This window comes from Gymnodraco acuticeps, unplaced genomic scaffold (genome assembly GCF_902827175.1).
Source record: "Gymnodraco acuticeps unplaced genomic scaffold, fGymAcu1.1, whole genome shotgun sequence".
Classification (NCBI taxonomy): domain Eukaryota; kingdom Metazoa; phylum Chordata; class Actinopteri; order Perciformes; family Bathydraconidae; genus Gymnodraco; species Gymnodraco acuticeps.
This window is the reverse complement of record NW_022990590.1, coordinates 8,001,630-8,017,647: the sequence shown is the minus strand read 5'-3', so window position 1 is coordinate 8,017,647 and position 16,018 is coordinate 8,001,630. Positions and strand designations below refer to the sequence as shown.

General features: G+C 40.5%; 1 protein-coding gene across 1 annotated transcript in view; it reads left to right on the top strand.

Annotated features, from left to right (window-relative positions):
- Window positions 1-16,018, top strand: part of elp3 (elongator acetyltransferase complex subunit 3) — a 34,561-nt gene that overhangs the window by 14,181 nt on the left and 4,362 nt on the right. The window contains exons 10-14 of the mRNA XM_034228522.1: window positions 7,679-7,872; window positions 12,494-12,584; window positions 13,983-14,048; window positions 14,189-14,416; window positions 15,472-15,553. Coding sequence (XP_034084413.1) covers window positions 7,679-7,872; window positions 12,494-12,584; window positions 13,983-14,048; window positions 14,189-14,416; window positions 15,472-15,553 — 661 coding nt within the window. The remainder of the gene's footprint in view (window positions 1-7,678; window positions 7,873-12,493; window positions 12,585-13,982; window positions 14,049-14,188; window positions 14,417-15,471; window positions 15,554-16,018) is intronic.

Genomic DNA, 16,018 nt, shown 5'->3' with positions numbered 1-16,018 from the left:
CCTTCTGATGGCATGTTTATTCATTTAGATCAGTTTTTTTGCCTTCGCTTAATATATAATTGAAATACGCTTATGGTGCCAAAATCATTGATTTGAGAGAAAATAGTTCCTACATAAAATGGCTCACTGAAAGCTCTGTGGATCATCTTGGGTAACCAGGTCATGATTTCCATAATGATGTATTGCTGTTCAGTTTTTAAATATTTTGTCTTGGCATTTTTAGCACCATAAGTGAGATCTAGTTTAATGATATCCGAGCACAGCAGTTGAGAGGGAAAAAAGGGATGTTTGATCCTGGGATAAATATACCTTCAGGAATACCTTTGAATGCAAAACCAAAAGACGGCGTGTTATACCAGTAATGGGCGATACACCATAAGACAGATGTGCATAGCATTGGGTTAAGCTGTTACACTGACCAACTTCCCAGAGTGATTTGGTTTTAGGGGATTGAGGGCAATATTGCATAAAATGTGTTCCACAGTATAATTTCATTACTGGAGGGTAATGACAGCAGGATGCATAATTGTTTTTCTCATATTATCAACAAAATGTGATTTCACTCTCACCAGTTGATTGTAAGAGTGTCTCATTACATTGATGGCTAACTGTGGGAGTTCAAATGAGGCTCACGTGCTTTACATATCAAGGGGAAAATAATGGTTACATATATTTCTGTCTTTATGTCATGCACAGAGTTTTAGTAATACATTTACATGCCTTTGCTGTAATATTTGTATGTTAAATATTCTTAAACCATTGTCTTCAGCCTTAAATCAGTTCGGATAGCCCTGGTTTATGAGCAGTTATAGTGTGTAAGTTCCTTATATTAATGGAGTGATCATATGGGGAGAAAATTGTCAGTGACAGTGGCACCAAAATGCATCAATGTCTATATTGTAGTTTTTCTTTTTATATAACTGAGAGCTACTGCTGTCGAGCACAAACAAGAGTTTTGTTTTTTAAATGTTATCTTTCTTGGACAGTTTAATAGTATAGACACACATGAAAGATTTTGGGAGATAGGGAGAAGGGTATGATATGCAGCAAAAGGCCACTGCATAGCAAATATGATCTATATTTCACTCCGTTTTGGCATCCGATTTGCATCTCCTTTAGAATAAAATGTTGATTTGAGCTGGAACTCATGGTCCATTTTATATTGTAAAATACCTATACTTCTTCCGTATCATTTGCAGGAAATAATCTAACTTTGTTGCGTTTCAGTTGACAAACATGAATCCAAATGAGTCAAAACTCAAAAAATACTTAAAATGATACCAAGCTAATCATGAAGTTTATTGTTTGTGACATTAGCCATCATATCTTCCTCCTTTGCTTGGCGTCAGGGTGCGTCATTACAACTCATTTCACAGTGGTAGTGACAGGTAAGTCCTACTTGTAGCACCTTAAAAATAGCAATATTAAAGCTGTGACATTCCACTCACAGTCACAACTGTGATGTGACTCAAAAGAAGATTGTGTCAGATGTCTCTCAACAGCAGGCTCACAGCTCTGATTGGAAACACAGCTATAATGGAAAGGTGCAGGATCAGACAATGCTCATTCCCAACACGTCTGACTGTCGGGTGTAAATGAAGACACGGTTTGAGGCTTTGCACAACTGCTCATTTGGCTTGATTTTTACATTGATAAAACAGAAATCAAGTGATTAACAACACAATGAGGGGGAGATAAGAATGTACTAATTGGTAGAGGTGAGACTCTGACGCACCTTCTTCCTGAAATATGTCACTCATTGTCTCAGATGATCCTTTTGATGAACTGTTTCTTCGTTTTGAAATTAATTTCTCTCATTTCTGACAGTGTGGTGATTCATAGGGGTTGGCACTCTGCAGAGGTGAACAAGTTCAACACCTTGAGTTTCCTCTGAAAGGTAGTAAAACACCAAAAAAGTGGTGAAACATAAGGGTCTACACTCAGCTGGCTAGATTTCCAAAATGGATATATCTATCTTGTGGATAAGGAAAACTGAGCTTTTAGAAAATGATAAAATTACTAGAGTCTGGCCTGGCACTTTGTGAAAGAAAGACACTTGTTTTGCTGGAAGTTAGGTAAGAAAATGAATTCCACTCTCCTGTTTGTGTGTCAAGTCTGAAGATAGACTGATGGTTAGCTTAGCCTAGCATACCCAAACATAAAGACTTGAAGCAGAGGGAAACAGCTAGCGTTGATCTGTCTAAAGGTAAAACACTAAACAACTAATGTTTGAATAGTAGCATTCTTTTTGTGGAACACTGAGCTGTTTGAAAATGATAACATTACTAAGTACTGGTTTGGAAAAAGATAAAAGAGTAGTGTGTGACATTTCACGAAATACACTTTCTCGTTGGAAGTTAGATAAGGACATTCATTCTCATATTTCTGTGTTAAGTCTGAAGATAAAGCCAGGAGATGGTTAGCTTAGCATAGCCTAGCATAAAGACTGGAAGCAGAGGGAAACAGCTAGCCTGGCTATGTATTCATGTGTAGAGTCAGACTGTATTACTAGCACTTAAGAGGCTATGCTTAAAAAGGCAGTGCTTTGAGTTTAAAGGTCCCATGACATGGCCATTTCTACTGATCATAATTCCATTATTGAGGTCTACTAGAATAGATTTATATTTTGCAATGTTCCAAACTCACATTGGTTTCTCATACAGCATCTCTGTATAGTATGTGTATTCACTCTCTGTCCTAAACGGCTTGTTGGAGCTCCTGCCCCCCCCCCCCATGAGCCCAGTGGCCGTCTGCGAGACAGCGAGACACAGCAAAACCCAGCCCGAAACCAGCCCGAGCACACACAGACTCGCAGCCTCGCCGCGTCCCGCCGTCTCAGGCTGAGAAATCCGCGGAGCTGCAGCTGAGAAAAGATTGTGTGTGTGTGTGTGTGTGTGTGTGAGGAAGTAACGGCTCCGCGGACGTAACGTAACTATACCCAAATACGTCACTATACCCAAGAAGAAAACAATGGAAAAAGAAATGTCCAACGAGGCGTTCTGGGGCAGCACAGACAGGTATTTTCTGTGTTAGAGTTTTACTCGCTACAGGGTGTACTTTGAGGGTTTGTGACTCTGCAGACCGTTCACATGCAGAAAAAGCTACATAACAACAAGGGGACGGGGTGATAACCGGAAAAGCATCGGCCCATGTACATGCTGATTTACCCTTAATTTATATGGGCAGTTTTACCGTTCAGGCGGTATAAGCCACATTATACTATAGGTGATGACAGATCACAGGAAAGGACACAATGAAGGCATTATAGGTTTAATCCTAGCAGAGACACTGTCATGTCCTGATGTCATCTGTGAAGTAGCAGTTTTGTAGTTTATTAAAGATGGAAAGAAGAACTTGAACCATGTGTTATTGATTTTTTTTAGATTTTTTTAAAGATTGGATGCTGGAGGTATTGAGAGTTGTGTGAAAACAAGCCACTATTTTTAGAGGTGATTTCCGTGATGTTGTTGTTGGTGCTGATGGAGGGAAATGAGAATTTACTGTGTAGCGATAAAGGCATTCAGGACACTTCCAATCTTCTGAGCATCAAGAGATCCTCACAGGAGAAGATTTAGAAGAGAGTGTGTGTCTTCCCACTGATTTGTTACATTACCTCTAGTGTGTGTGTGTGGGTGTTTACTGAACCACTTCAGTGTGTTTGATGGTAATACGCTGGGCAGCAGCAGGTCGGCACAGTGAGAGGAAGCAGATTAAATGTGTTCTTCAGAGTCCCTTTCTTTGCTTTCCTGTTACATTTCCTCTGTCACTTTTTCTGTCCACTCCCTAGACTTCATTTCTTACTTTGTCAATGCTGTCTTTTTTCTCTCCCGTCTCCTTGACTTGCTCATGCTTTTCTCTCGTCTCCATTATCTTTCACTTTATCTTTTCTTCCCTCTCCTCTCCGGTCGCAACTTTGCGCTCAACACTTTCTCTTCTCCTCCTGTCAGAGTCTCCGTCGCTTCATCTATCTCCTCTCTCTCCTCTCCATCCTCTTCCAATCCCAGCGTCACCCTCTCTGCGTCTCTGCCTCCTCCCCTCTTATCACACTGACACTTTCGTATCATACACCTCGTGCGTGGCTCCCCCTTTGCTCTTCCTCATCATATCTAATCTTCCATGACACGCTTCGTGGTAGTGAGTGGGGGGGAAATATGCAGTTTCCTAAACATCTTCACTCCGGGATCCAAACTAAGCATCTCTGGATTTTTCCATAAACTTCACTGCTACATTTCAAACACAGAACGCAACTAAAAAAAACAGAAAGACAGACAGGAAAAGGAAGTAGTTGAAAATATCAGAGAAATGGGAAACATGAGGTAGAGATGACTGAAGAGTTTTCATTTATAAATCAGAATAGTTTTTGTATGCCAAAAATGTGCAAGTATAAACAATTGAGCGGACCAAATTCCATTTTTGGCTTCGGTATTTATTTTGATAACCAAACCAATATCACCAAGCTGAACCAGGTGGGATATTGAAGATTTGTTGTGTTTACATATAAATGGATTATCTCTTCCCTGGTAAACTGATCATAGGCCTCTCTTTTGATTATGCTTTGATAAATGGCTGCTTCACATGGCCAAGGCTGCAAAGAAGCATTTACCCTGCCAGTTATTTAAATAATTAGCGTGTAGGATCAAAAGACTACATGTCATAGTAAAGGGCCCTACTATGCTCATTTTCAGCAGTATGTTGAGCCTCTACTGGGACATGTCTCCATGCTCTAATGTTCAAAAAGCTCTTTATTTTTCTCATACTGCCTGTGCTGCAGCACCTCTTTTCACCCTCTGTCTGAAACCAGAGCCCTGTCAGCTCTGATTGGTTTGCTCTGTTGTAATTGGACAACTGCTTAGAGAGGTCCTGCACCTTAGCCTATCACGTTTTCCTGTAGTATAACTCATTTCAGGAAAGCATAATATTGGCCCTTTTAATGAGATTGGCCCACAGAGCATGATCAGCTGATTTCAGCTCATTGTGTTGGTTTGATGGCCAGCCACTTTATTGTTTTGTTCACTCAAACTCATTTTCGGCAAAATAAAAAAGCCCTGATAAACCCAATACTCATTACACTACTACACTTCCTGCTTAGCACCAAACAACAGACAAACACAGTTAGAGACTATAGATGTTAAACAGAATGGAGCATTGAGCAGCTAATGACCCAGATATCTCTCTCATCCAATCACCAGAAACATGACTGAATGAATGCTAATGGCATTCTGTCTGCTTAATGTTTAAATAAGCCACTGTTTGCTAACACATTAGCCAAACGGCATGTTGGACTTCCCCCAAGTGACCCACAACATTTAGCTGTTGCAGGTTTCATTTAAGACTTGCACAATTAACATGTTTTTCTAAATGCAATGTGAAAACAAAGGCTATTTTCGGTCAGTGGAAAACCGGTTGGGAGGATCTGGATGTGCTAGTTAAAAATGTTTTAACCTAAAGACAGTTTTCAGTGAATTGTCCACGTGTTTCTACAAACCAAAACTTATTTTAAAGGCCCTTTAATCCCACAAGAGAATCTTGATGAACATGTTATCTCAAGACATAATTGTTCAGCGCATCCTACACTAAGACTGCAGCTGCCCCATGGCCCTTATAAGGATTAAAAAAGGGAACTATAATGAATGAATAGATGAAGGAAAATTCCAGCTCACAGGTTCTGTTTCCATGCAGTATCCAAACTGATAAGAAAGGGAAGCAAATGCTGCAAATATGATGCAATAACGACTGAGGTTTCATTGGAGGGATGTCTGATGATAAAAGAACCTCCGTGAAGAATTGGTAATAATAATTGCATTCAGGCCGTCTTGGCACAGAGCTCTTCAAAACTGGTTGTCAGCTTTAGGAAGCAGGGATGTCTTCATTTTCTTTTCTGTTTACACTGATCCCGTTATTAATCGCATTTCCTTCCTTTTGTCTTGTATGCAAAGAGTGGTGCAGTGATGACGTATTTGTATAGGGCGACCCAGAAGTGAGCATCACAAGGGCTCCCTCAACCAAAAGCAATGGGATTTTTCCATTGGGCTTTTGAATATTGCAGAAAATAAGATCTGTGGCAAACACAAATGTATGATACTGACATGTTTTGTTCAGCAGGATAATCTCCACGTGATTTTTGAAGCTTAAATGAAATCACCAGAAGTAAAACTATAACGTTAGGTTTCAAACAAACTACATGTCGGTCGCATGACTTCACATCACCTCTGCTAAGTGATGACCTTAAGTCTCATTATGCCTCTTGAACCGCTGTTTTTGACACATAAAAGCTTCTGCATTCACCAGTGGGGTATTTGCTGATAGATTTGATGTTGTGAAAATCGCTTACCATACCATTGACTTTATATCAAGCATCTTACCAGATACACGTTCATAATATAGTGCTCTGAAATCAGGGGCTAAGCAGTTCGACCCAACCCCCTGTGGTCAACATGTCGAAGAGTCCTTGGGCAAGATACTTAACCACTAATTGCTCCCGTGGGCATGTCTACGGTATTGAGTGTCACCTCGGATAGAAACGTCATCGGGGCTCAGTCCCGCTGCGACGGACACAGGTTAAAATCCGTCATGCCGACCCTTTACACGTTGTATCACTTCCATCTCCTCCTTTCAACACTGTCACTCTGCAATAAGGGGCTCATCTGGCCCAAAAGTAACGTTGACTTCGAGACGAGGGAAGAGAAAGTAGTAACTCATTCCTGCACCACTGAATTCCTACAGTCAGCCTGGATCACAGAGCAGTTCAGGAGCGAGGCAGGAGAGCTTTGTATCCTCCTCTCGTCTATCACGGTTGTAGTGATAATGAAATTCGATTACAACTTCCTCCCAGCCCGAGATCCTCTCTTACTTATCTCCCGTATCCAGATGCTCCTTTGTCCAGGGAGAGGCTCCTTTAACAGGGTTCCTCTCCACCAACCAACACCAACATGGTAGCAACATGGTAGCAGGTTCAGAATTCCTCAAAAAGTCTCCTTTTTTGGTATTGAAGCATTGTTATATGTCCCCCCCCCCCCCCCCATCTACCCTTCCTGTAAGGGTGCTGGGCCATGTGGGACATGTCCCCATGTGATTATGAGCTGTGACGAGATTATGAGATACCGATAATGTGGCCTATTTTGGAGACTCGATTCCAGATCTTCACGGTGCTGATCTTGATAGTCGATAGAGAAGGGAGGAGAATGACTGGAAATCACACCGATTTCCTTTAACGCACCGAACCACACACCCAACATTTTCTGCAATCGAATAACTGAGCACTTTCTCTTTGATATCTGCTTTATACGAGCTCAATGGTCGCCTGCTTTTACTTTTAGGAGACAGTGCCTTTGCAAATGGACCCTTTTATTTTGAGACTTTCCAATAAAAAAAGCCTGAAGAAAGAAACAAAGTAAGGCGTTTCTCTCCAACTACCTTTTGTCTCTTTCCCTTTTGTCAATTTAAAGAAGAAGCCACATGTCCGTGTGTCGGCAGAACAGTCAAGCTGCAGATATGGGAACAAATATCATGCCATAAAGTGTGGTTCAAACTGATCAAATTGATTCATTGTTTCCGAAATACTTGTGTGTGGTAAACTCATTTCAGATTGTGTCAGAAATTCCATTTCAGGAGACACATGAGGAACAAACGGTAATGGAGGCTGTGACTTTGTAACATGGATCGTTGTGTTTTCTTGCAGGAGTTTTTTGAGAATCCAGCTTTCAGGCCCGACGGGTTGAAGCTGTACCCGACGCTGGTGATCCGAGGAACCGGTCTGTACGAGCTATGGAAGACGGGCCGCTACAAGAGCTACAACCCCAGCGCTCTGGTGGACCTGGTGGCCCGCATCCTGGCGCTGGTGCCTCCATGGACACGAGTCTACAGGGTGCAAAGGTGAGGTGATTTGTTTGGACTGAAGATGAAAGCCTTTTAAAGAAAAACTCAAGAAAAAGATCTTAGTAGCAGGCAGAGGTGTGGACTCGAGTCACATGACTTGGACTCGAGTCAGACTCGAGTCACCAATTTGATGACTTGAGACTCGACTTGACAAAATCACAAAAGACTTGCGACTCGACTTGGACTTGAACACCAATGACTCGGGACTTGACTTGGACTTGAGCCTTCTGACTTGAGGTGACTTGCTACTTTAATTCAGAGGTCTCCAACACGCCGATCGCGAGCTGCCGCTAGAAGAGAAGACTCCCGTCGGGGAAAGCAGAATCTTCAGCCGCTCCTACTCTTGCTGTGAATCCTTGCAGGCAGGGGCGGGTCTTTATTTAGCTGGGCCCACCATGCGGCCAATCATATGCGAGGACACACTAGGATCATACCATTATGTGAAAGATGGGTGGGAGGCACAGCAGATGTAGTGGTACAGGCCAGCTGCACAGAGCGACGGAGAGACGGGGAGACGGATTTAAATGAAAGCGCGTCAGAAAAAGTCGAGAAATGAGCGAAAACCGAAAAAAGAAGCAGCATCTGGCTGCTTTTCAATGATATTGGAGAAAGCAAAGCTGAGTGCAGGATTTGTAAAATGAAAATAACCTTCAGAGCAGGGTTTTCTTTTGGTAACCAGGATTTATTGTCGGAGGTGGGAGAAGTTCAGATCTTGTACTTGAGTACAAGAGTGTAGGAATACTCGGTTACAATAAAAAGTCCTGCATTCAAAATGTTACAAGTAAAAGTACAAAAGTATTATCATCAAAATATACTTAAAGTACCACCTGCAGAGGGACCTAGATGCAGGTGTTCTTTATAGAGACCGCCTCGCTGCACATTATCCCTTGCATAAAGATAGATTGTAGGGTCCCTTATAACATGTTGTACACAGTGGAAATAAACATTCTGGTTACCTCAACATCAGGGATCTTATACATTAAACCCCTTCTGAATCAAACCGTCACAGTAGCCTTACCTTACTGATCCCTCTTAAATTAGAAAAACACACGTTACTTTACCAGCAGAGAGAAAATGGATTATTAAATTATTAATGTGACTAATAAAGAGCGGTTTGATTAGTAAGTATTATTCTGTTGATCGATTTCATTACATTTGGTGAAAAGCACATCATTTCATTTCATTTTTATTTTTCCCGCTCATGGTACGCAAAACCAAATGTACAATAATTGCCAACAAAACATGACTCTACCAAAACACCATTGAGCGGAAAGGAGCAGGGAGAAGAATAACATCTTATGTGACCTGCCCCTTTCTAAAAAAAACAAAATAAATACAAATAGATGGTCTGCCCTTCATAATGATTGTTTTTCACAGCCAATCATAACAGTATCTTAGGATACTAAGAGAAACACACAAAAATACTTATTTCCTACTTAACGGTTAACGGAAAGAAACAAAACAACAAAAAACAACAACACTAAAACATCACATGTATAAGGAAAAGAAAAGTGCAACACCCTCATCTGAGTCCTACTGGAGAAGAAGGTGGAAAGCGACACATGATGATAATAACAATAACAACAATAACAATGGCAATGGGACCCGCAAATACAGAGGAGACATCACATCAAAGACATCAAAAACATGAAGGACCAGAGTACATAGACTTATTCACATTCTACTTCATATAGTCCCATCTTTCTTAATTTATACAACTTCTTTAACTGAAAAATACATATACAATTCTTTAGATCCTTGTGTTGAGAATTCCACCATTTTACACCAACCACCGAAATACACATTTATTTAAGAGTAGTCCTTGCACAAGGATGCTTAAAATGTAATTTCCTTCTGTGGTCTTCCTTGTCTGATCCAAAAACAAACAACTGTTGTAAATATGCTGGTAACATTCTGCTTTGTGCATTACTGATAATGTCTGCAGCTCAGCTATGTCTTTGAGTTTCAAGAGTCCTGACTTAAAAACAGTCTGTTGGTGTGTTCTCTTGAGTCAGCTTTATGAATTATTCTTACTGCCCTTTTCTGTAATATTGACAATGGCTTTATGTTGCTCATATACGTGTTGCCCCACACTTCTATACAATAAATGAAAAATGGCAAAATGAGTGAACAGTACAAAATCCTCAATGCCTTGTAATCTAGCAAACACTTTGCCTTGTTTAGAACAGAAATATTCCTAGACACTTTGGTTTTAACATGTGCTATGTGTGATTTCCATGTCAGGTTTTCATCCAGCGTCACACCTAAGAATCGAAATTCAGAAACCCTTTCAATAAAAACTCCATCAATGGACAGTGAAATGTTTTCATCTTTTTTTCTATTAGCAAAAACCATAAACTTCGTTTTATTCAAATTTAGGGTTAACTTATTTTCATCAAACCATCTTTTAAGTTTGACAATTTCATGTCCAATACATTTGCTAAAATGTTTAAGTCATCTCCAGAACAAAATAAATGTGTGTCGTCTGCAAACAACACAAATTGCAATAATGTTGACGTTTCACATATGTCATTGATGTACAAAATAAAAAGTTTAGGCCCTAAAACCGAGCCCTGCGGGACACCTTCTACACTGAACAATCAGCATCTTGATATGCCACACCTGTGAGGTGGGATGGATTATCTCGGCAAAGGAGAAGTGCTCACTATCACAGATTCTTTCAGATTTGTGAACAATATTTGAGAGAAATGGTTATTTTGTGTTTATAGAAAATGTTTTAGATCTTTGAGTTCATCTCATGAAAAATGGGAGCAAAAACAAAAGTGTTGCATTTATATTTTTGTTCAGTGTATGTTCATACACTCCGATGTACTACCAGCACATTCTACATATTGTTGTCTGTTATCTAAATAACTTTTTAACCAATCTAGAACTACTCCTCTCACTCCGTATCTATGTCATTTAGAAATTAATAGGTAATGGTCTATGGTGTCAAATGCCTTTTTTAAGTCAATAAATACACCTATTGTGTATTTCTTTCTTTCTATAGCTGTTGTAATTTTCATTAAAGCTAAAGCTGTAGATCGATTTTTCCTAAATCCATACTGACTCTCACTCAATAACTCATTTTTCTCTATCAAATGTTTGGACAAACAATTTCTCAAGGACCTTTGAAAATTGTGAAAGCAAGGACACTGGTCTGTAGTTAGTAAATTGGCTTTTGTCCCCTGTTTTAAAAAGTGGTGTAACTTTAGCTATTTTCATGCTATCTGGAAAAATACCTGTCTGAAATGAAAGATTAAAGATGTAGCTTAGCAGTTTAATTATGCAGTCAATAGTCGTTTTCACTATTGTCATGTCGATCCCATCACTATCAGTCGAAGTCTTATTTTTGCATTCGTCTACAATGGATCTAATTTCAATTTAGTTTCGTAATGACTTGTTTAAGACTCGTTTTGTCAAAGTTTAGGACTTGGACTTGACTTGAACTTGAACTTGCCCATCCTGACTTGAGACTTGACTTGGACTTGAGCGCAAAGACTTGAGACTTGACTCGGACTTGCAAAACAATGACTTGGTCCCACCTCTGGTAACAGGAGTTCAATCAGGAGAGACAGTTTTGATGTAACAATATATGTTTATTGCCGGGAATACACAGATGAATGTAATGGTGTTTGGCGATTAGACTATGTTTAAAATGCTTCTTTTCTGAATAGAGTTCAGATCAATCAAAGCTATGCTATCATTGCAGCTACTCCATCAAACTCAAAATAACATCATCTAAATGAGGCGAACTGTAAAACCACTGTTGGGAAATAACATTGCTATCATTATTAACATTTATAAAGTAATGTTATTAATGGCTGCACTACATCTATGTTCACTTATTTTTTTTAAATACATTTTTTAACAATGAATGTGTGATTATTTGATTTGATTTTGTTAACGTGTGCTCTTTATTTAATATGTTGGTCTACTCATTTAGTTTTTAACTTTTTTAATTGCACTGTCCCTTTGCTGTTACAATGTCAATTTCTTGGCTGTAGGACAAATAAAGGATTACTGATTCTAAGGCATAAACATAGCAGCAACTTTGTTCTTTTATACACATAGAATCTACATACTGTGAAATATAAAAACCTACCAACTTCTAAGAAGTTATTCATCGATGACCAATGCCAACGTACAGCTAGATTACGTTTTTCCCAATTCAACGACATCAGTGCCGCCAGGAGATAGGCAGGTGATCAGGTTATGGACCAAAGCAACACACACGTTTTTTTGTTGCAATTTTCCCGTATTTGTGCTAATTGTTATTCTGTGAAATTCGTCTCTATTTGTGTCATTGCATTGACTTTGCATTGTTGTCACACCACGCAAAAAATGTGCCTCTCATTTGCTTTGAACACACAATTAGTAGCTTCTTTCCGCACTCAAATGCATTGTGAATCTTATACCAAAATCTCCCAGAGTTGTACTGACACATGCATTCTTTTTCCCCATCTCTGCTAGTTAGGAGCTACTTTTAGACTAAAGATGTTTTGTGAATACGCCCTCTCGGACAGATTTATTTGATGTGCTGGAATCTGTAATATACCTTTTGTAAAACTGTTTTATGTATCACTCATCTTTTCCCTGCTCCTTTGCCTCCTCTCAGGGACATCCCCATGCCTCTGGTGAGCTCCGGAGTGGAGCATGGAAACCTCCGAGAGCTGGCTCTGGCCCGGATGAAAGACATGGGCACTGAGGTGAGAACTCAAAGTGACTGCATGCCAGGTTATTATAAGCAAGGAAGCCAAAATACTTTTCCAACTGGGATGCGATCCAAACCAGTACCAAAGAACTTTAGAGCCAGCCCCTGCCAACACACAAATGCTGACTGGCTCATTTGCATACCTTCCTTTAACAGCGTAAGATGACTGATTAAGAAAGCTGCCAAGTATAGTTTAGAATCGTCGGAGCGTGGGATTGGAGAACCCTCCCTTCCACGCCCCCCCCCCCCACACATTTATTGAATTTATGTTGGAAAGTAGATGACAGCTTTAGTAGACGTTTATCCAACTTGAAAACACCTGGGAAGAGGGCACCTAGCAGAACACAAACAACTCCAAGACCCCTGACCAACTTCAATCAAAAAACACTTGAGAGAAAAAAGGCTGAGCCAACGTGTTCATCAGAAACACCTATGGAGTGAGAGCCTCCCGTAAGCTTCTGTTTAAAAGCAAAGAGAGGCTGTCAGGCTGAAAGAAGAACAGACTTCATTCCGTGGCTACTTGTGTTCTTTTACCCAAAACTCTTCACTTTTACCCCAGTCATTTCTTTCTCTCATTATCCATCATAAAGCAACATTCTTGATCACATTCAAGTCTGGTCACTTATTGCACTTTATTTCCACCGGACTGTTATCCTGTGCTTGAATCACATTATTCAACCTACTGAGGTTTCAGAACTCTTCTACCCAGCTTGAAGATAAATGCAGCTGACTGCATGTCAATATACACACAATTAGGACAAAAACCCACCGTTTTGAACAACAGTCTCTCAGCTCAAGGAATTGTAGTCCATCTGTGTGACCGAAAGCCTTAGTTATAATCAGGTTTACTGAAAAACCACAGGCCGTCTTTCATTAACAAATATTGTTCTATGTTGTGGTATGGGCCAGGGAAGGACCCGGGAAGTGACTGCAGGCTGCACACCTCCAGCAGCTCACGGTTCCTTTACTACCTGATCTATTTGAAACTGATCTATTGTCAAAAAAGGGCCCCAACAACGATGGTCTTGTTATAAAGCTTTGTTCAAAAACAGTTGTTCAAAGCCACTGTGGTTTTTTTCAGCTTGAAGTGAAGCACTGGTAGTAGGACATGTTGATGGTAACTTAATACAGAGTGGAATATAAAAGTGAGACAATGATATGAATATAAAAACAATAATACTGGATAACAGCCTGCATGACTTCCTGTTAATGCAAATGGACTGATTGGTATTAAATCATTCTATGTGATTTGATATCACGAAAATTAGCATTACTATAAAAAGATTTAAGAAATACAGATTTATCTTTCAAACAGAAAAAATACTGTATGTTAACATTAGATTCTTCAAGATTTTACATTTCCTAACTGCTTTTAATGTTTCTCTGTGTGCAGTGTCGAGACGTTCGAACGCGGGAGGTGGGCATCCAGGAGATCCACCACAAAGTTAGACCTTATCAGGTAATGACCAGGAGACAAAGTGCATGCCCTTCTAAAGTGATAAATCAATGCAGTATTTCTCAAGACTCTGATTCCTTTTACCTGAAGGTGTGTTTTTGTACCAAATCTCCCTTCCCTAACCAAGATGAGTGTGTGTTCAGGTGGAGCTGGTGCGGAGGGACTACGTGGCTAACGGCGGCTGGGAGACCTTCCTCTCCTACGAGGACCCGGAGCAGGACATCCTGATTGGCCTGCTGCGTCTGCGCCGCTGCTCCCCCCAGTCCTTCCGTCCGGAGCTCAAAGGGGGCGTGTCCATCGTCCGCGAGCTGCACGTCTACGGCAGCGTGGTCCCCGTCAGCAGCCGGGACCCCAGCAAGTTCCAGCATCAGGTGGAGACACGCAGAGGACATTCTGTATTTTATTTGAGAGCAGCGGCCTGTACTTCGAAGCAAGATTTGGGGTGGGGGAGTGTCAGTACTACAGCGGGGGTTCACGTCTTGAGGTGGCTCGCCAATAATTGTTCGAAGAATGCTACGACATTAGACAATGCTTCAAAGAACTTTTATTAAACTACCATCTTATTTTAAGATTTGAAAGTAAGCCTGCTTTCTGCGTTCAACTATCTACTTGTGCCCTAAAGGCAGTAATATCATACATATATCAATTTACACATATACAAGTTCCTTTGCTGGGTAAAAACGGTGTTGCTTTTAGCCTATATAAGGTTTTTAACTAATGGATGTATGTGTCTTGTAGTTTTCTATCAATTTGTGAACTATGACGCTCTGCTCTCAGAACACCTGTCCATATAGTGATCGGTTAAGTGCAGCTCACTCATAGCCATAGCGTCGTAAGACCCTTTAGCCAGATCGCCTGGTTATGAACTGACCTCCTAGTAGAGCCTCTTTAGAGTTTAAGACTAAGATCAACCACAAATCAAGTCCTAAGTAGCCAGACCCCGCGGCAGACATAGATCTGTGGGCAGGCATTTGATTTACCGGGGCGGGCCAAATGTAAAAATAATATCTGGCGGGGGCACATCAGCAATTGGTCTTGCTGATTAATTATAGGCACACCAGATAGGGGGGCTATCTGTATGTAACATATGTGCGCCTGGAATTTCAATCAACGGAAAACTATACAGTTGCCGACAGACTTTGGCAGTTATTACATTTAGCGGCTCCAGACATGAACAAAGTCAATAAAGAAACCGTGGCAGTTGCTTCAGCAGCATGGAATGGACACATCAAACAAGCAAAAACAGAATGCAGCTAACTCATATAATATTGGCAAACATACAGTGAAAAATACCCAATATTGGTATATATATATACAGTATATAACAATACTGATTTCTCATTCCTTGACGCCGGTAGCTCCAAGTGTGCTGATTTGACACCATCTAACCCTCTTTATCCGGGCCTTTCCCCTCCTTCTTGTTCAGGGTTTTGGCATGATGCTGATGGAGGAGGCAGAGAGGGTTTCCAGAGAGGAACATGGCTCCAGCAAATTGGCTGTTATCTCAGGTAAGAAACACAACAGCAGAGCATCGTTCATCCTGCTTACACTTTGAGGTCTTCAACACAGCACCAAGAAGGAGGAGCCAGGAGCAGATGGTGCAGGGCAGCAGGCGGTTAATTAGCACAATAATGATGTCATTTCATAAATGTATCATACGTCGTTAACAGCCACTTTGTATCGTATATAGTTCAGGACTAAAAGATGAAACCCACTGCTGAATAAGTCAAATGGAGGCTGTGACTCAGAGGATTAATGAGCCCTGCTACTGGGACTAATATGTTATTAGACTGGTACATTAGAACACATTTGGAATATGTGTAAGTCTTTAATATACATTCAGTATTTATGATGGCTATTTGACAAGAGACCTTTATGACGTACTTACCTCATAAAGGGGGTATAGATAACAAATGAGTGACCATGTATATACTGTATACTGGTATATTCATAAGCACTCTTAAATATTCATA